The 21,163-nt window shown below is 50.6% G+C and overlaps 1 protein-coding gene across 1 annotated transcript in view; it reads left to right on the top strand.

Moving 5' to 3' along the window:
• The window catches only part of DOT1L (DOT1-like histone H3K79 methyltransferase), a 65,776-nt gene that overhangs the window by 28,044 nt on the left and 16,569 nt on the right, over nt 1-21,163 (top strand). Inside the window, exons 9-20 of the mRNA XM_015565402.1 lie at nt 7,856-7,911; nt 10,698-10,777; nt 12,916-12,984; nt 13,900-14,006; nt 14,473-14,514; nt 15,526-15,636; nt 15,919-16,153; nt 17,014-17,127; nt 17,948-18,039; nt 18,484-18,585; nt 18,951-19,088; nt 20,106-20,231. Of these exons, the coding sequence (XP_015420888.1) occupies nt 7,856-7,911; nt 10,698-10,777; nt 12,916-12,984; nt 13,900-14,006; nt 14,473-14,514; nt 15,526-15,636; nt 15,919-16,153; nt 17,014-17,127; nt 17,948-18,039; nt 18,484-18,585; nt 18,951-19,088; nt 20,106-20,231 (1,272 nt within the window). The remainder of the gene's footprint in view (nt 1-7,855; nt 7,912-10,697; nt 10,778-12,915; nt 12,985-13,899; nt 14,007-14,472; nt 14,515-15,525; nt 15,637-15,918; nt 16,154-17,013; nt 17,128-17,947; nt 18,040-18,483; nt 18,586-18,950; nt 19,089-20,105; nt 20,232-21,163) is intronic.

Raw genomic sequence — 21,163 nt, 5'->3', positions numbered from 1 at the left:
CTGCTGATGGGCACTTAGGCTGTTTCCAGATCTTAGCTATGGTGAATTGTGCTGCTATGAACATATGGGTGCATATATCCTTTCTAATTGGTGTTTCTAGTTTCTTGGGATATAGACCGAGAAGTGGGATCACAGGGTCAAATGGGAGTTCCATTTTCAGTTTTTTGAGAAAACTCCATACTGTTCTCCATAGTGGCTGCACCAGTCTGCATTCCCACCAGCAGTGCACAAGTGTTCCTTTTTCTCCACATCCTCTCCAGCACTTGTCGTTTGTTGATTTGTTGATGATAGCCAGTCTGACAGGTGTGAAATGGTACGAGTTTTAGTTTTGTGTTTTACATTTAAGTCTATGGTCTATTTAAGTTAATTTTTATGAAGAATGTAAGGTCTGGGTCTTAATTCATTTCTTTGTATGTGGAGATTAAGTTGTTCCAGCACCATTTGTTGTGAAGACTATCTTTGCTCCTTTGTCAGAGATCAGTTGGCTATGTTTGTGGTGGTCTGTTTCTGTGCTCTCTGTTCTGTCCATTAGTGTATGTGTCTATTCTGTGACCTGAGAATATTTTTTCCATTGATTTTTAGAGAGAGTGGAAGGGAGGGAGGGAGAGAGAGAAACATTGATTGGTTGCCTCCCTCATGCCCCTTGACCTGGGCTGGGGATTGAACCTACAACCCAGGTATGTGCCCTTGACCAGGAATCAAATCCTCCACCCTTCGGTGCTCAGGGTAGTGCTCTAACCACTGAATAACACAAGCCAGGGCAACACACGCTGTCCCTCTGTGTGTGTGTTTGCTTATTCATTTTTTATAAGATCTTTTTTTTGTTTTGTTAATCCTCACCTGAGAGAGTGGAAGGGAGAGGAAGAGACTGAGAGAAACATCAAAGTGAGAGAGACACATCTATTGGTTGCCTCCTGCATGCACCAGAGCCAGGGAACCTGCAACCAAGGTACGAGCCCTTGACCAGAATGGAAACTGGGACCCTTCAGTTCGTGGGCCTGTGCTCTATCCACTGAGCCAAACACGCTAGGGGCTAAAATCTTTTTTTAAGAGTAGTTTTAGGTTTACAACAAAATTGAGAGGTAGGTACAAAGATTTCCCATATACTCCCTGTCCCCACACATGCCTAGTCTTCCCAATTATCAACATCATTCGCCAGAATAGTGACTACTACTTTGACATATGATAATCACCCAAAGTCTGTAGTTTACCTTAGGGTTCAATCTTGATGTTGTGTATTCTATGGGTATGAACAAATGTATAATAACATAGATTCATTATTATAATATATAGAGTATTTTCACTGCTGTTTCCATAGTTTTGCCTTTTCCAGAATGTCATATAGTTGGAATCATACAGTATGTAGTCTTTTAGATTGGCTTTTTTTTTTTTTTCACTTAATAGCATGCATTCAAGCTTCTTCCATATGTTCTTATAGCTTGATAGGTAATTTCTTCTTAGTACTGGAGAATATGCTATAATCTTTATGTATCACGTTTGTGTAATTATTCACCTACTGAAAGGCATCTTGGATGCTTCAAAAATTTTGCAGTTATAAATTAAGCTGCTATAACCATGTGTGTGCCGAGTTTAGTGAGACATAAGTTTTTAAGTCCTTTGGAACATCAGCAAACATAATTGCTGGATAGAATACATGCTGTATTGATTACTGTAGCTTCAGAGTATGTCTTAAAATCGGGTAGCATCAGTTCTTTGACTTTGTTCTTCAATATTGTGTTGCCTATTCTGGACCTTTTGCCTCCATATAAACTTTAGAATCAGTGTGTCAATATCCACATAATAACTTGCTAGGATTCTCATTGGGATTGTGATGAATTTGTAGGTCAAGTTGGGAAGAGCTGACATCTTGACAATATTGATTCTTCCCATTCATAAACATTGACTTTCTCTCCATTCATCTAGTTCTTTGGCTTCTTTCATCAGAGCTTTGTACTTTTCCTCACATAGATCTTGCACATATTTTGTTAGATTTATACCTAAGTATTTCTCTTCTTTTGTTGTGATGCTGATAATAAATGGTGTTGTCGTTTTAATTTCAAATTCTATTTGTTCATTGCTGGTTTATTAGAAAGTAACTGACCTTTACATATTGTATTTTTTTAAAATATATTTTATTGATTTTTCACAGAGAGGAAGGGAGAGAGATAGAAAGTCGGAAACATCGATGAGAGAGAAACATCGATCAGCTGCCTCCTGCACACCCCCGACTGGGGATGTGCCCGCAACCCAGGTACATGCCCTTGACCGGAATCGAACCTGGGACCCTTCAGTCCGCAGGCCGACGCTCTATCCACTGAGCCAAACCGGTTTCGGCCATATTGTATTTTTTAAAATATATTTTTATTGACCTCAGAAAGGAAGGGAGAGGGACAGAGTGAGAGAGATAGAATCATCAATAATGAGAGAGAATCATTGATTGGCTGCCTCCTGCACACCCCCTTACTGGGGAACAAGTCTGTAACCTGGGCAGGAAATTGAACCTCCTGGTTCATAAGTTGACGTTCAACCATTGAGCCACACTGGCTGGGCTACATATTGTATAATATATAATATTACCTTTATCCTGTAACCTCACTATAATTGCTTTTTAGTTCCAGGTTATTTTTTGTTAATTACTTCAGATTTTCTGCATAGATGATCATGCCATCTGCTAACAGACAGTTTTATTTCTTCCTCCCCAATCTGTACACCTTGTGTTTACTTTTTGTGTCTCATTGCATTAGCTAGGACTTCCAGTACAGTGTTGAAGAGCGGGGGTGAGGGGTCATCTTGCCTGGTTCCTGATCTTAGTGGGAAAAACCTCAAGTTTCTCGCCATGGAGTATGACATTCGCTGTAGGTATTTTGTGGATATTTTTTCTGAAGTTGACAGAGTTCCCCTCTATTCTTAATTTGCTGAGAATCATTATCATGAAAAGTTGTTGGATTTTACTATACATTTTCTGCTCCTGTTGATATAACCATGTGATTTTCTCATTGTGGCCTGTTGATGTGATAGAGGTTCATTGAGCTGACCGTCCACACCCAGGGTAAATCCCACTGGCACATGGTGTGTGTCCTCACATGTTGTTGGGTTTTTGGTTTGTTCCTGTCTAGTTGAGGGTTTTAGCATCTATGTCTTAGTCGCTGGTTTCCCTTTCTTATACCGTCTTTGCTTTTGGTGTCGGTGATGCTGTCCTCGTACAGTGAGTTTGGAAGTGCTCCTTCCACTGCTCTTTTGATTTTCCTTGGCAGGACTTGCACATTCAGGGGTGGGCCTAGCTCTCCTTCCCTTTTTATTGGTGGAATGTCCTCCAGATTTTTTTCCACACAGTGAAAGGTGAGGAGTCATCTCCTTTGACCTCTCTTGTTTCTCCAACACCTAAAGTTCTCTGGCAGTTGTCCTGCAGGCTGATTGGGTAGTAAGCCCAGCTGCTTCTTGTTCCCAGGAAACAGCTTTCCACCTGATTGTTGTATCTGCTGGTTGGGAGTTCCAGATAGCTAACCATTTTCTTAACACTTAATGGCTTCCTTAAAACACAGGTATTTTGGGGGCTTTTTAAAAAGATTTTATGTTGATTTTTGGAGAGGGTGGGAGGGTGGGAGAGGAGAGAGAGAAAAAACATTGATGTGACAGTGAAACATTGATTGGCTGCCTCCTACCTGCCCCCCACCGGGGCTCAAGCCCGCATCCCAGGCATGTGCCGACTGACAGTCTTTTGGTGCATGGGAAAATGCCAAGCCACTGAGCCACACAGGCTAGGGAAAAACACAGGTTTTTAAGTTCAAAAAATACTTTCTGCTTCTGGTGAGTGAGCCCAACAGTTCCAAGCACACAGTATAAGAGTTTTTATTGCCGAAACCGGTTTGGCTCAGTGGATAGAGCGTCGGCCTGCGGACTGAAAGGTCCCAGGTTCGATTCCGGTCAAGGGCATGTACCTGGGTTGCGGGCACATCCCCAGTGGGAGATGTGCAGGAGGCAGCTGATCGATGTCTCTCTCTCATCGATGTTTCTAACTCTCTATCTCTCTCCCTTTCTCTCTGTAAAAAATCAATAAAAAAATATAAAAAAAAAAAAAAAAAAAAAAGAGTTTTTATTGACCTGGTTCCCAGAACAGCCCCATCAATCCGCCTGTTGCCTTCAGCACTCTGCAGTTTGGAGGAAGCTGCGGGGGAGGAGGGCTTGCCCTGGGCACTTCATTTACCCTTTCTTCTTCTTCCTTGTGTCACCATCCAGTGGCAGCGCCTAGCCCTGTGGGCGTTTGGGGGTCAGTGATGCGTCTGAACATTGTGCTATATCGTTGGGCACACAGGAGAGCTCCCTACATGGAAACGATCTCGTTCTTGGGGTCTCATGGGGTTTAAGGTGCTCATTAGCCCAGTGTGGCTCCTGCAAAGTGTCAGGGAGTAGAATTTGACTAAAAGGACACTTGGTTCCCGCCTTGGTGGGACGTGGAACAGCTGGCCGCAGGCTGAGCAGCCATCTGTGCCTTTGGTGTCTTCTCGCTTCCGGAGCTTGTCCTGTTGGGTGCAGCCCTGCTCCAAGAGAGTGCGGTGAGAATCTGCCTGATTGCTGGATGCCTGGATTTGGCAGGAATGTGTCCTGGGTCTTGAGAGGAGTCCCAGCAGCTTTCTGTGGCTTCAGCCAGGCGCTGGGTTGGCAAGTGCAGTCTTGCCTCCTGTTACTTAAGAACTGGAGAGCAAACAAAGCCAATAGGAGCCTAAAAATAGCCCAGTGTATTTCTCTAGGCCCCAGAGCCTACTTCACAGGCCAAGGGTCCCTGGTGGCTCTCTTCCTCCCGTTTCCCTCTCGATCTGCAAGGTACCGCCCAGGCAGGCAAGGCCAGCCTCTGCCCTTGACCCTCCCTGTCTTGCAGCCCAGCAGTTCCCAGTGTCTGGGACCTTCCTGCCCACTCATATTTCTCCTTCCATTGGTGCCTTATCCGCTTCTTCCACTTGGCTCTGTCTGCTTACCTGTCATCCCTCCACCTGGGGGCTACTTCGTCCAGCTCTGCCCAAGCTGATGTCCAGAACCCTGCAGTACCTCAGTCATCTGCTCACAACCTGATTGTGTGCGCTTGGTTCCCAGTGATGGCCCTGGCACACAGGTTTCACTCATCCAATGTGTGACACTTTGGGCAGCTGCGGCCTCACGGAAGTGCTGCGTGTGAAAGGCGCCCTGCATCTGTGGACCTGCCTCTGCGCCTGGGAATAGGTGCCTTTCCGGGAAGTGTCTCGGCCTCCCCCTGGTAAGAGCTGCTCCCTTCAGGCTTGTCCACATTAGGACAGCCTAGTGCTGCTGACAGGAAGACCTAGAAGGTGCAGAGCTGCCGGGCACTGGAATGCTGGCTGCTTTGTCCTTAGGAAAGTCATCTGTGAGCTGCGTGCGTTCTGGAGATATTGGCACCTTTACTCTGATCCTGCCTGGGTTGAGTCCCTGGAAGTCAGGCAGCTCAGCTGGGCGTTGTCTGTATAAATCTGTGACTGTTCCGGGCAGATTGGCGGAACGACAAAGCCTAGAGCCTCCCATCAGTGGTTCTTGCTCACATGGCTTTGGGTGGGACCTGCCTTGGACACCCCATTGGAGTGGATGCTTCGTACAAACCATGATCTTTTCCTGGATGCTGAGAGCATGTGAATTCTGTGAGGTGTGGGTGGTGGCTCCCAGGAGGATGTCTGTGGTGAGGAGGAGCTGGCTGGGACAGGGGTGTGATCACCCTGCCTGAGTCAGACTGTGGACCTACCTGCTGGCTTGGAACATGAGTAAATCTGGTTTCCCCATGGAAAGGATGATGTACGTGCTGGGGGCTCCTCCCATCTCTCCTTTCCCTCATGGGTGTCTCCACAGATGGAAGAAATAGGAGAACTCAGTGATTTGGGGGCCAGTCACAAGGTTTTTTGGGGGGGTAACGTGCACATCTTTATGGCCAGAGATAGCTCAGGCACATTGGCCTCAGTGACACAGAGCCCACTTAGGCAATCACTCCTTGGATGGTCATGGCACAAGAACGGAGGGGCCTGGCAGGCAGAGGCGAGGACTATGGCTGCTTCCTTGCCTTGAGTATGAGGTCAAAGGGAGCAGTGGTGCTGTGGCTTGAAACACTATGGCCTGGATGGGGGAGCCTCCAGGGAGAGAGAGGCCACACCAGGAGGAGCCTAAAATCACCTGCATCGGGGTCTTCAGGATGACCCCCAGGTTTGTGGATTTGCAGGGAAGACCCAGGACAAAGCAGATAGTCGTCCTCATGGCTGTGGTTTATACAGATAGAAGGTAGATGTGAGGCCTGCTCTGGGAGCTTCATCTTACACTGTTCCAGTGAGGACTTTGGCCTCGAGTCACTTCCCCATATCTTGGCTGGGCTGTTCATTGGTAGCCATGGCAGATTCAGAATGTTCCTCAGGTGGGGAGAGGATTCAGAGATGGGATACAACCAGTCTGTGGGCGGGTCCTCCCACAGCACCTGAGTGGTGTAGAGAACAGGCCACTCCTCATGCCCTGTGCCACCACATCACATCATGTCACAAGACATCCTGTGTGGTTCCCTGTGTACACTGGAGGACATAGGATTTGCAGCTGCTCCTGCCCTGCACACATGGTCTCACTGCATTGCGGCAGTAGCACCCGTAGGACACTTTGCTCAGGGTCTTCCTGAGAGAGATGCAGTGCCCATTGGGCACCTGCTGTCTTCTCGAGAAGGGGTTCCCGGTCACTTCAGAGCACTTGTGGTATGGATGAGGGGCCACCAGCAGTCCCCTAGCCCGGGACAACCACTAACGCAGCTCCTGTCTCTGTGGACTTGCTTATTCTGGGTATCTCACAGTAATGGAATCACACACTTGGTGACCTTTGGCTCTGGCTTTTCTCACTGAGCACCATGTTTTCAAGGTCCATCCATGTTGTAAGCAAGTGTCAGTACTCCACTCCCTTTCATAGCTGAGCAATACTCAGTGTATGGATAGGTCATGTGTGTGTATCTGTCCATCCGTGGATGGGCGTTGGGTTGTTCCCACCTTTGGGTTGCTGAGAGTCCTGTTTCGGACGTCCAAGGACAGGTTTTTGTGTGGACATGTTTTCAGTTGTGTTGGGTAGACACCATGGAGTGATGGTAATAGCCTTTGAAGAATTACAGAACTAATTTTCTTGTTTTGGAAAATGTTACAGCTCTGAACAGTTCAGTTATTTAGAACTGTGTCCTCTTGGACAGACTTTGTCCTTGAGGCAGAATGACATTGGTTTGCTAAGAAAAGCAGTGCTGAAAGCAGGTTTTGAAGTTCCAAACGGTGCTGTTCTCAGGTAAAGCAGGTCAGAGAGCCGCAGCAGGTGTGTTTGTCACAGCAAGGAGCTTAGCCTATGCCATGTCTCTCATGGTCAGTGGTCTGTGTCCTGGACACTCCCCTGTGTGCCCAGTACAGGTTTCTTGCAGCCCTTGCCAACCCACCCTCTGTCCCCAACAGCCCCGCTGTGATGGGGTGATGACCTTCCCTGGCTCTGCAGGCCATGTGTTGGGAGCGCCCCCTGCTGGCCATGAGTGAACAAGACATGGGACTCCTGGGCACTTTCTCTAGTGTCTTCATTGCTCTGTGCATTGGCCCTCTGGGATGGGCGCTCTAGCACTAGTCAGGGTACCCACTCCAGGGCTCATGGTGACCCATACTGCAGTGTGTGGTCTCTGTTTATCCCCAACTGTTTCCTCCTCCCTGTGGAGCTGCCAGCAGCTATGCCTCAGTCTTACCTCAAGGTCTGCCCATTTTAGTGACTCTGTGCTCATTTCATCTGTTCCTCGCCAGGTGGGAGGCTGGCTCAGGGGCCAAAAGAGACCCGTGATGAGCTCTTGTCCCTGTGTTCTTCCTTTCAGCTGGAAAGAGGTGATTTCCTCTCGGAGGAGTGGAGAGAGCGGATCGCCAACACAAGGTATGGCGGGTTTGGGAGTAGCCACTCAATGCTATGAGGATAGGGCTGGGGCCTGACTGAGCAGGGCACCCCCGGGGGGGCGGGGGGATCTCGCTTTCTCGGGTCCCTGTGTGGTTGGCATGGCTGCCTTCTCAAAGCAGAACTAGATGGCAGAGGCAGTTGGAGCTTCTCTTCTCTTCTTCCCTTCTGGTTCAGGCTGCCAACGGTCACTCTCAGGGCTGTCAGCAGGGCAGGTGGTCAGTGACCAGCCTAGGGCCAGTGTGGCTGGCCCCTCGCAGCCTATCAGGAAGGGCCCTTTCCTACTTTTGCAGCCAGGGAGGGAAACTGCCCGGAGATCTTGGCCCTGAGCTCAGCTCTTGCTGTGTCTGCACGTGGACACTGCTCTGTGCCTACTGGAGGGAGGCTGTTTCTCTGTACTCGCTGTGGCGGGGAGTGTAGTATGGGTGTGAACAGCCTGGCAGGAAACACCCTGAGCTTGCTCGGCAGGCCTGCCTGCCTGGTCTTTGGAGGAGAGGCCATCCCAGAGCCATCCCAGCTCCAGCAGACCCTTCAACCGAGGACTTAAGGTGTGACCTTCATGTCCACCAGCTCCTGTAGCTGTGTGTACAGTCCTTGCCTGCCCTCTCTCTTATTATTTTCCCTTTGTCCTTCCGCTGGCCTCAGGCTGGGGCTAAGATATGCCAGGCTGGATTGCTGTGCTCTGCCCCTCACCTCTAGCATAGCTGCAGATTTGATGGGTCTCGCTGAATGAGCAGGAGGCAGTGCTGGGGTGTGAAGGTCTTCTATGCATCAGCCGAGGTAGCCAGGACCATGGTGATCTGTGAGGCCACGTTGTATCCTCTGAAGTGCTCTTCCTGGGGAGTGGTGGGCCAGCCTTGGTGGGGTGGATCCCAGGCTTTCAGTCTGGCCTGCTGTCTTGTCCTTCTCTCCCTGTTCTGGGCGCACCTACTATAGGTTACCCTGTGTTCCCCACTGTGCGATTCTCGAGGCAAATAGGAACTAGGCATTGCTCTTTCATAGAAGTGTCCTCTTTTTTTTTGCTCTGTGAGCACACTGTCCCGCAATGACTAGGTCCTCCTCATCTTCTTGAGAGAATTGTGATGACTCTGTGGATATCCCCATCGAGTAGGATCCGTGCTGCCCTTGTGGTGGGCTGAACGGGGTCTGAATGCAATGAGAGGCCTCTCCAGTGGGGAGAACCCCATACTCACCAAGCACTGCCCAGCAGCATCCAGGCTGCAGTGTCCTGACTTCTGGGCATCCCAGTGACAGTTTCCTGAGAGCATACTGCACTCTGCTCCTCTTCTGCCCGTCGTCCGCTTGGCCTGTGATGTCCTGTGGGTGAGGGCCCAAGGCCGGGCCTACTTGCGTCCCCTGGATGTCCCCCAGGTACTCTGTTTTCTGTCACGGGTGTCTCCTCCCCACCAGTGCTTGTTGTCAGGTGTGACCTCTGCCTCAATTAGTTTTCTGGTTTCCTCAGGTCTGAATGTGAGAGGGCAGGAGTGTCTGGAGTCTCCTTCTTCAAAGCCTTTTTGGTTCTGCCCTCTCATGGCTTTGGTCGCCTTAAGACTCTGGTGTCCAGCCTTCCCAAGCTCTGTTCCAAGTAGGGCCATGGCCTAACTCGGCTTACCTGTCCTCATCATGCTCTGCCCATTGGCAGCTGGGGTACCCCCATCCCACTTTAAATCTTACTGTCTTCTCTGTTTCTCTCTGCTTGATTGGCCTTTATTTATCCCTTCAGTATCCTTCCTGCCACTCTGCCCTTGCACATGCCAGGCCCTCTGTTACTGCTCCTTCACCTAATTGCTGTAAAGGGTTGAGATTTCTTGATTTTAAAGCTATTGAGACTTCATTAAAACAAGCAGCATGGAGATGACAGCTCACTTCGTTTTCTGTAACGCTCAAAAGAGAAAGTGACCCCATGTCTGCAGTTCTGCTCTCCGTGGCCCAGTTTCTGCCGTGGCACAGTTTTAATCTGGAGGCACTTGCGGCAGAGAGGAGAGCCACATGACTCTAAGTATGAAACTGTCTGTCTTGTCTTTGCGTCTTCACGTGAACCAGCTGCACGGATGTTTCTAGCATTTAGCCATTCAGAGAGTTCCTCTCAATGGGCAAGGGCTGGGCTGGGTGGGTGAGGGAGCAGGCAGGGGAACACCTCCTTATTCCTGGCGGGGCAGCAGTCTCCTCAGCCATCCCAGCAGGCATCTGCAGATCCAAGTTCCTTTGGTCATCTGGTGCCGGAGACCATTTGAAAAAATTAGACAGGCTGAGTTACGCCGTCCCTTGGAAGAGCTTTGCTTCTGGTCCCAAGGGTCCTTGGGTGTCACGTTCAGATGTAGCTTGACTCAGTCGTGCTACCTTCCTGCCTGGATATTTGTTCTCCTCACGCCCCTGCCCCAGGTTACAGTTGTGCTGCCTGCATTCCAATCTAGAGAGTCCATGGGCAGGCAGGGGCCACCAGCCATTCAGTACAGGTTGACCTGGGGCCACCTTGGCCTGCACATGTTCATCTTGTGGGGTTTTTGTTGTTGTTTTGTTGGTTTTTGTTTTTTTCAGAGAGGCCAGCAATGTGGTGGTCGTGGAAATTTCTCAATTAGTGTACATTAGCAACAAACTTGGGCAGCTGGAGCCCATTCCCTAGGCCGGGTGGAAGTGGTGCGGGCAGAGCCTGGGGAGGCCTTAGAATGGAGCTGGCAGTGGAAGCAATAGGCAGCATATGCACTGGCACTGTATACACACGTGAAGATGGAACCTTCGTTTTACTCAACTGGAATATTATTTTGCAGTGTTATATTTGTGAATAACTTTGCCTTTGGTCCTGAGGTGGATCACCAGCTGAAGGAGCGATTTGCAAACATGAAGGAAGGTAACGTACTTCTCCCTTAACTCCACCCTTATGTGGCTGCAGCAGGCTCACTGTGCTTCTTGAGCCGCCACTCATTGGTCTGGCTAGATTTGACACCGATTACAGGTGTGGGAGTTCTAAGTTTTCATATCCATCCATTTCAGATCCAATCGGAAGGCTTTAGGCAGTGGGGATGCCTTACCTGTGGCTCTCACTATCACCTGATGTACCAGGCTGGGTGCATCCCAGCTTAGAATTTGGAATGGAATAGACCTGACCTCCCCCACACACACTGCTCAGCCAGCCTGAGGGACTTGGGGTGGGTGGCCAGATGAGCAAGTAAGATATAGGCTATCTGTTTAAATGTGGATTTCCTATAGACAACAACTAGCTTCCCAGCTTTTACTAAAGGTATCTCATATGTATCTGAAATTCAGACCAGTGTCCCTGTTTGTTTGGCAACCCTAACCTGGGGGCACTGAGGACACTGGGATATCCATCCTGGGCCTTCTGCATTTTCTGACGGTGTTTGGAACCACCCTCACCTGTCCAGAGCCACCCTGCTGCTTCCCTCTGTCTCCGTTTCCTCTATCCCAGGTCAGATAGCAGCCCAGAGCAGACCTGGGTTGGGAGGGGGAAGGTCATAGACACAGATAACTTTCATCTGCCTTCAACACGGCCAGTTTCATGTGGGTGTATGAGCATGTGTGATCCCATTCTGTGTACAGGTGAGCATGTGTATGTGTGTGCATGGTTGTTTTTAAACACTGTAAGAGTGAGCAGCCACTGTCCACTGCACCCTGCACACACACCATCTCCTGAGCCTTCAGGCCCCTCCCTCTGCACCTGTATGGCCCAAGGAGAGGAGAGGACTGGGATTCCTGTGGCCTTTGGGTCCTACCCTTCCTTGAACTCTCCCAGCTTCTCTTTTGTTTTTTCCCATCTTTTCAGCCAATAGTCACAAATGGCCTTCGGGCCTTGGCCTGTTGTGTAGTTTTATTAGAAAATGGCCCCTCCATCTTTTTTGACAGTGTCCATGGGTTATCTGGGCTTTTTCCTGTGGGATGTCATCCATACTGGACTTACCCCGTATGGTGAGCTTGACCCTGCCCCTCTGCGCCCCATTTCCTGCAGGTCTCAATGCCTGGTTGTCACACATGGGCCGGCTCAGGGGTAGGATTGCCTGCTAAACCCTCTAGTCATTAGGATCTGTTGTCCTATAGTGACTTGCCCTCAGAAGTCCCCTCATGCATGCATTGTCATGTGAGCATCACAGGATGGCAGATTCCTAATGAAAGCGGTCTGTGGACCCCTGGGTTTTATTTCATCGTGTCCTCCACACTTAGATGCTCCTATGACTGTGAAAACCCCTCGTGGTCTCCTGACCCTGCACCAGGCCAGCCCTGGGATCCATCCTTTCCTTTTCCTAGTGGGGGTGGTGCTCAGGAATAGTCTGATCACTGGGGAGCACCTCTGACTGGGGTGTTATGGGGCTGTGTTCATGTGTATGGCTGTGTGTGTGTATGTGTGTGTGTGTATGACTTAAATGGATTTATGAAACATTATTTTCTTTAACTTTTATATTTGACTCTTTTTTCTGACACTGTAAAGTTTAGCATTAACATGTTTACTTTAGTGTTTTCTTCAGTCCATGTAGAATGCTGTCGTAATCGTAACATGAGCAGCACCACTCACATATGCTCACTGTGACAGGTGTGACAGTCTGTTTCCCCTGGAACAACCACACTAACATGGGGCATTCGTATTTTCCGTGTGGCAGTTCCTAACCTGATACAGAAGTCAGGCTGTTTCCTTCTGGGTGGGCATAAGGGCTGCTGATGTCTCCCAGATTCAGTGTGAGTTATGAGACACGTCTATGCAGGTGGGGGTCATTGGGTCAGAGGTCGGCATCTGTGGGATTTTAGGAGGCCTTGGGCAAGTTTCTACAGGAAAGCCATTGGTAGGTCAGGCTTAAGTATACCTTAATTTTGCTTTTACTTGTAGGAAACGGAAAGGACTCCTGGTCCCTGGCTACTTGTGTGCTCAGTGTGCTCATTTCTTCCTTTGGCTTTTCCTCCCTCCTCTAACTTCCATCATCCTTTCCTTATGTGTATGACGGTTTTCCCCATGAAAGGCAATAATCAGCATTTATGTTTCAGGTGGCAGAATTGTGTCCTCGAAGCCCTTTGCACCTCTGAACTTCAGAATAAACAGTAGAAACTTGAGTGGTAAGAAACTCTCATGTTGCTAAATTCTTCAGATGATCTTTTTTATATATGTAGATTTTTAAATTGATTTCAGAGAGGAAGGGAGAAGGGGAGAGAGGTAGAAACCAATGATGAGAGACTCACTGATGGGCTGCCTCTGACACGCCCCCAACTGGGGATTGAGCCTGAAACCTGGGCATGTGCTCTGACCAGGAATCAAACAGTGACCTTCTGGTTTATAGGTCACTGCTCAACCACTGAGCCACACTGGCCAGGCCATATATATGGTCTTAAGCATTTGACACATGTTAGTACAGGGTCCCTCCACAGCACTGCTGACTTCTGGGCCAGTTCATCTCTGTGGGAGCTTCCTGGGAACCTACTTGATGCCAGGAGCACCCCTGTCTTGACCACCACAGATAGCCCTACACGTTGCCCACCCAGGTTGAGACCCCACACGTTTGACTCCAGGTTATGAAAATTAGTAGTTTACAAGGTGCTTTGCTTTCGTATCTGATTGGCCTGAGGGGCAAATGGCTGGTGTGTTGTGGTCTCGTTTTTTTTGCAGGAAGAGCTGGACCTCTGGCCTCCTGGGGAAGAGCCATGTTGCTCTGTGGACCTGGCCTTGGGGTCATCATTTCTCGGGTGCTGGGCATCTTAGGAGCCGTGTTCTTTCCAAGTGGTCCTCAAGTGCTTTTCCATCCCACCCAGTCAGGCTCGTTGCCGTTTTCCTTGGACAAGCACCTGGGTTAGCGGGGATCATTGTGCACGCCGTGCGCCTCCCTGACCTGCCAGCGTGCTGATATCCAGGCACCTCACCGGCCTGGCGAGTGGGACGGCCTCACGTGATGAGGGCGCGCGGTTCTGCTCCCTTCCTGCCTCGCCTGAGTCATTCCCCCAGGTGCACAAGGCCCTAACCTGTGCCCGTCGTTGCAGACATCGGCACCATCATGCGCGTCGTGGAGCTCTCGCCCCTGAAGGGCTCAGTGTCGTGGACGGGGAAGCCCGTCTCCTACTACCTGCACACCATCGACCGCACCATAGTAAGTGTCTGTGTGGGTGAGGCCCAGGCCCTCCCAGAAAGCCTCCTCCCCCTTCCCTGCCGCCTGCCCCACGGCACTCTCCCTGGAGGATCTGAGACCTTGTGCCATAGCATGAGTGGAAGCCAGGAACTCTGTCTTCCCTCTTTGCTCCCAGTCCTTATATGAGGCAGACATTGTCCCGAATGATGTAATAATAATGGATTTGACCTCAGTGTCAGAGGCCTCTGGTGTCCAGGGAGCCCCTGAACTGGGCAGCCTGGTTCCCACCCAGCTTGCTTCATGTGAGATGGCCCTACGGGTCTGCACAGCCCCTGAGAGTGGGAACCTGTGGGTCTTTGAGCAAAGGTGTATCCCTGTGACAGCTCCACGACATTTCATGTGGCGTGTCTCAGGTGTTGCTCTTGTCCTGACAGGGTTTGGGACTGATGTCTAATGAGACTTCTTTCCTTTCTTTTTTCATTTTTAGCTTGAAAACTATTTTTCTAGTCTGAAAAATCCAAAACTCAGGGTAAGTATGTGTTTCCCTCATTGAACATCACTGGTATGCTGCTTGATGAGCTTGATGGAACTCCACGTGGTAGATGGGGAGTGGTGGTTTGGGGACAGGGGTCATGGTTCCATCGGGGCCACACTTCCTGTCAGTAGTCGTTTGGAAACTAGGTTGAATGAGTCTCGAACTTTGAATGCTACGATAGCTTGGTGAAGTGTGCCAAGTGCAGGATTGAGGGAGGTGCTCGAGCCACACTGACCCACCACATCTGGAACACAAGATGTTCCTCTTCCTAAACAGGCAACTGCTTCTAAGTAGTACGCCACACTTGCTAGAGGGAAGTGGCCTAGATTCCAACATGGTGGTTCTACTGCCTCTCCCAGTGTCCCTGCAATGCCCAGTCCTCAAACCTGCCTCCTTCGGACCTCAGAGTACATCGGTCCAAATGTCAGTGTTTCTGGAGACTCAGACAAGCATCTGAGCAGGAAGAAATCCCCATGACCTAGTCCTGTGTTATTCCTGCCATACTTGGGATATCTGGGTCTTAATGAGGCTACCCACCCTCAGCACAAAGAATAAACTAAGCCAGCCAGCACCATCCTCTTTCCTTCTCCTACAGCCTTTCCAGTAACCCTCACTTAGCAGAGATGTACTTCAGTGGGGGTCCCTGTACTCCCCGAGAGGAGAGAGGACTGTCAGGCAGTTTCTTTGTGTGCACCCAGAGTCTTTTTATCTTTGATTTTATTTCCTCGCACATGTCACGCACAGGTCAGAAAGCCTCGGGTTTCTGACTGAGAGGTCTAGGGTGTCTGCACCCAGGCAGTAGATACACACATGGCTCGTGGCTGGCTAAGGCTTGGGACGGCTCACGTGCTCCTCTCTGCCTTACTTTCCTCTGTACAGCTGGCAGAGGAGTTGGCCTGAGCAGAGCTGGGCCAGGTAGCCCACCTCGGTGGCACTTTTAGGTCATGCCCACACTTTGGGGACATGTTGACACTTTGGGGGACATGTCCAACACTTGTTTTCCAGGAGGAACAAGAGGCAGCTAGGCGCCGGCAGCAGCGAGAAAACAAGAGTAATACAACCACCCCCACGAAGGTGCCTGAGAGCAAGGCGGCTGTGCCTGCGGACACCTCTGTGGTAAATGCCCTCCAACCCCTTCTCTTGGGCTTGGGGCCCCATAGGGCTGTTGATGGGCACAGCCCTCATTATAGAGGGAGGGGCTGGGCTCTTCCAACCAGAGAGGTGGTCCTGCTCAGTGCACATGTGGGTTGACTGATCACTGGGCTCTGGAGGAGGGAAGGGGGTTCCTGGGTTTCAGGTGTCTCTGTTCAGTTGCTCTGCCAGAGCCTGTGTTGTGGGCTCATTATTATTGGGAAGAGGGGTGGGAGCATTGCTCTCTCCATGACCTCTGTTCACTAGGATTCTGGTGCTGAGGAAGAGAAAGCAGCGACCACCGCTATCAAGAAGCCATCCCCCTCCAAAGCACGGAAGAAGAAGCTGAACAAGAAGGGCCGGAAGCTGGCTGGACGGAAGCGCGGACGTCCCAAGAAGATGAGCACTGCGAACCCTGAGCGTAAGCCCAAGAAGAACCCTACTGCACTGGACCTCCTGCACGCCCAGACTGTGTCCCAGACGGCGACGCCCTCACCACAAGGTGAGCCAGGCCTCAGAGCCCTCCTCAGGGCCGCCCAGGCTGTATGGGTCATGCTCCGGAGGGCACCTCATGTCCTCATGGTTCGCCTGGGCCTCACTTCACCCAGATGATCTGCCAAGAGCAAATCCTGGTGGGGGCTTTTCCATCACATCCTGCCATCCAGGGCTTTGATAGCATCAGCAGCTATGGCAGAAATAGCACTGCTCACAGAAATTTCTTATATTATGAGGCATTCATCTCAGCTTCTAGAACTGCTGAGATGCAGTATCTGGTTATGCCTTTGGACTGTAAGAGCTGTGTTGAGTCTTATCTTTTATTTTATTATTTTTTAAAAATATATTTTATTGACTTTTTACAGAGAGGAAGGGATAGAGAGTTAGAAACATCGATGAGAGAGAAACATCGATCAGCTGCCTCCTGCACACCTCCTACTAGGGATGTGCCTGCAACCAAGGTACATGCCCTTGACCGGAATCAAACCTGGGACCCTTGAGACTGCAGGCAGATGCTCTATCCACTGAGCCAAACCGGTTAGGGCAAATCTTATCTTTTAAAAAGCTGGAAAAGCCTGGGTAGTGTGGTTCAGTGGTTGAGCATTGACCTATGAACTAGGAAATCACAGTTCAATTCCTGGTCAGGGTACATGTTCAGGTTGTGGGCTTTATCCCCAGTAAGGGGTATGTCGGAGGGAGCTCATCGATGACTCTTTCTCATCATTGATGTTCCTATCTTTCTCTCCCTCTCTGAAATCAATAAAAATACATTTTCTTAAAAGGCTCGATAAGTTCCACAGAACAATCCGGAATTCCCTCAGGGCATTCCAGTCAGTGTTGACACATAAATGTTGCTGTTTCCTGCAGATTCATACAAGTCACCTCACAGCCCATTTTATCAGCTACCTCCCAGCGTGCAGCGGCACCCCCCTGAACAGCTGTTGCTGGCACCCACCCCGCCTGCACTGCAGAAGCTGCTAGGTGAGCTGGCGCCGCAAACATTTGTGGGTTCGTGTGCAGATTCTAACTTAACAGCTCTGAGAAGAAGGGGCGGGTCCGAGGTTCTGCCTCTCTGGCAAGCCCCCTGTGATCCCTGCAACAAGCTGACCACACTAGAGTCCCGAGGGCTCAGGCTCAGTCCTGCCGGGTGGTGCCTGGGCTTTTAGGCCAGCAGGACCCGTGTGGTTTTCTTAGGCTGAAGCTCTGCCCCCCAGGCGACACTGGGCCATGTCTGCAGACATCTGTGGTTATATTGGGGGTGCTCCTATATATAGTGGGGGACAGGGATGCTGCTCACTTCCCCACAGTACCCAGGACAGCCCCACATAATGACCCAGCCCCATAGTTCTTAGAGTGTGGGAAGAGCCTGTCATGGATAGGCTGGGGCTGTGAGGGAGCAGGCACCTGCTCACCTTGCGGTGCTTGACCGATAAGCTTCTCATCTCTTTTGAAAACTGGGTGAAGGAAATGCCTTTGAATTGTGGGAGCCATCAGCTTCCCCACTTGAACAGCATGTGTTTACTGGGAAAACTGGGAGATTTGGTCACAGAAACCCGCAGTCTTGGGGAGAAAGAAAATGTGCGTGGTGATGGCAGGAACTACAAAGGGCTCCATGGGGGGACACTAGCCATAGGTGCAGGTGAGTGGTGATGCCAAGGCATTGTGGAGCCAAAGGTGCTGGCACAGTGACAGGTGATTTTCAGCAGCAGCTGACAACGAGTGCCCCCAAGCTTCCCCTACCAACACAGCCTCCAGCCTCAGCTGGGTGACTTCTGTACTGAGACCTTGTCCCCGGTTCTAGAGTCCTTCAAGATTCAGTACCTGCAGTTCCTGGCATACACGAAGACCCCTCAGTACAAGGCCAGCCTGCAGCAGCTGCTGGACCAGGAGAAGGTGAGGGGTACCTGCTTTTGTGCTCCCAGCACTCTGCCAAGGGGTGAGCCAGGCAAGCCCCCAGCCTGCCACCCCCCAACAGCCCCAGCCCGCCCAGAACATGCCCTGCTTCCTGTTACGTCCCCTTGTCCCTACCCAGAGGGCCTGCTGCTGCCCGTGCTGAGAGGTGTCTGTCATCCCCAGTTAGTAACTCAAATAGCCACTGAGTTGGTACCACCTTCGGATAAAGTCTCAGATGGAGGACCAGCCGACGTGCCCAGTGTATGCATGTGTTGCCACCTGTGAGCATAGGGAGGTGGCAGCTCTCGCAGGTCAGGGAATGGACAGTGGTCTTTATCAGTAAGATGGGCTGGACAGTGTCCCATCAGCACTCCTCCTTTGAGCCTGTTTGAGGGAAGAGATGGTGTGGGCTGGGCTCACTCACCAGCCCTCTGTCTCCTGCAGGAGAAGAATGCCCGATTGCTGGGTGCCGCACAGCAGCTGTTCGGTCACTGCCAGGCCCAGAAAGAAGAAATAAAGAAGCTTTTTCAGCAGAAACTGGATGAGGTAGAGCTACCTGAGGCTAGGATGACTCAAGTACAGAATTGAGGGGTGGGCAGGGGCTGGGCGGGGGGCACAGCCCAGAGCAACTGAGATAAGAAGGACTGTTTCCTTTCAGATATTTTTTTCTGGTAGTCTAGAACTTGGGCTCTGGACAGAAGGCTGTTCCCAGCAGCCCCTCATGGGGCCTGCACAGGCTTGTGTCTTGAGGTCACCCCCTTGTTCCCTCTCTGGGGGACTGTACTTAGTCTCTCCTGTCTATGACTAGTACAGTGCCACCCCGGTCTTGTCTGGGCGAAAGCCAATCCCTTCCCCTCCCTGCCATGGTTGCACCTCCCTGCAAGCCCAGCCTTGCTGTTGTGTGTCCACAGTTGGGAGTGAAGGCGCTGACCTACAGTGACCTGATCCAAGCTCAGAAAGAGATCTCAGCTCACAACCAGCAGCTGCGAGAGCAGACGGAGCAGCTGGAGAAGGACAACAGGGAGCTGAGAAGCCAGAGCCTGCAGCTGGTGGGTGCCCAGAGAAGGCAGCAGTTCCAGCACATTCCAGAGCCAGCAGAATCCTTAGACCTCAGACCAGGGGGAGGGCCAGGTGTCCCTCAGTTGATGGGTCTGGAGGCCCAGGTGCTAATGTGTGTCCCAAGACACATAACCCGAGGTTGCCTCCGGGGCCCAGCACATCGTCCTGAGTTGCCGTGACTGCCTTAGTCCGAGTGAGCCCAGGGCCCCTCCCCATGTCTCTGACCTAGTTCATTTGAGGAATGCTGGCACAGCTTTACTTGACTCTCAGAGCACATGAGCATGAGCTGAACTTGCCCCGGAATGTGGCTTCTTAAATTCCTTTCAGGGGCGTCCAAAGACTCATGATTTTACTAGATGGGACTTTTTTTTTTAATCCTCACCCAAGTACATAGTTTTCATTGATTTTAGAAAGAAAGAGAGAAGCATTAGGGATTCTTTCCCCCTCCCCCCATGGTTGTCTGCTATGACATTCTTTTCTCTTCCCCACGTGGGAGTCTGTACTTGTTCAATAAATTTCCACCTTTGCTATAAAAAAAAGAGAGAGAGAAGCATTAATCGGTTGTCTTCCATACACACCCTGACTAGGAATCGAACACGCCATCTTTCACGGTATGGGAAGGTGCTCCAGTCATCTGAGCCACACAGGCCAGGGACTAGATGGACCTTTTGAGGGGGCCTGGACTTTCCCAGTCTTTCCTCCTGGGATCCCCCTGGATGTGCAGGGGCGTCCCTTCTAATGGGTCCCCTTGCTTTATCCCATGAGACCCCTCACCATACTCCTGTGGGTGTTTCTTATGGGAACCCTGGTCTCTGGCTCTCTCTGCAGCCTGGCCTTCCAAAAGCAGGAAGGAGAGAGGGACTGGCCTCCAGGGATATCTGCCTAGACACCTGCCCTGTCTCCTCCCAGAGCCCAGTGTCAGGGCAGGAAGCAGGTCCCAGAGGGCCATCCTGTCCTCTCTATAGCCACGCATATGCTCATGGCCGGGGATTGCCTTGTCCCCACAGCTGAAGGCTCGGTGTGAGGAGCTGAAGTTGGACTGGTCCACACTGTCCCTGGAGAACCTGCTAAAGGAGAAGCAGGCCCTGAAGAGCCAGATCTCTGAGAAACAGAGGCACTGCCTGGAGCTGCAGGTAGGGGGGCAAGTAATGGGGTTGCCTTGGCCTCTCGGGGCTTCACCTGTGGTGTTAGGAACATGGTCAGTGCTATTGACAGACCCACCAAACCCATCCTCCTCCCAAGGACAGTGTACTAGTTCTGGTATCACATTAAGAACAGCCTAACACCCCATCATCAACCTAAAGGGAAACAAGAAGTAGGGCCGATGGGCACTCCACTCTACCTACCCTAGGGCATCTCATCTGATCCTAAACCCAACGTGTGCCTGAGCGCCTCCTGGTGAAGCATTTCTGACACAGTCACTGAACGGACTTGTGTTTGCTCATTAAAACAAAACAGATTGTACATTTTTTTCTTATTTTTTAAAAATACACTTTTATTGACTTCAGAGAAGGGAAAGGGAGAGAGATAGAAATATCAGTGATAAGAGAGAATCATCGATCATCTGCCTCCTGTACACCCCCTACTGGGAACCAAGTCCACAACACAGGCATGTGCCCTGACTGGGAATCGAACAATGACCTCCTGGTTCATAGGTTGATGCTCAACCACTGAGCTACACCAGCCAGGCAGCTTGGGCTTTTTCTGATAGGGTAACTCGTTTATTGAGGTCAGCTAGAAAAACGTTCGGGGAAGGAGAAAACATAACACAGGTCATGGCTGAGTTCCTGAGTACAGAACTTACAAGTAACAATGAGGAAAGTAAAGAGACATGGGGCATGAGCATTGGCCATTATGAAAGCTCCATGTATACACACGAGGTTCTGCATTTACTCAGCTCAGCTTCATAACATAGAGCATTGCTGGTCACCACACCCTGGGGGCTCTTTTAAGTGGTTTATTATAAAACTAGGGGCCCGGTGCACAAAATTCGTGCACTGTGTGTGTGTGTGTGTGTGTGTGTGTGTGTGTGTTAGGGGGGAGTGTCCCTCAGCCCAGCCTGCCC

This window comes from Myotis davidii, unplaced genomic scaffold, assembly GCF_000327345.1.
Source record: "Myotis davidii unplaced genomic scaffold, ASM32734v1 scaffold1960, whole genome shotgun sequence".
Taxonomy (NCBI): domain Eukaryota; kingdom Metazoa; phylum Chordata; class Mammalia; order Chiroptera; family Vespertilionidae; genus Myotis; species Myotis davidii.
The sequence above is the reverse complement of the archived record's forward strand: the minus strand, read 5'-3'. Positions and strand labels throughout refer to the sequence as shown.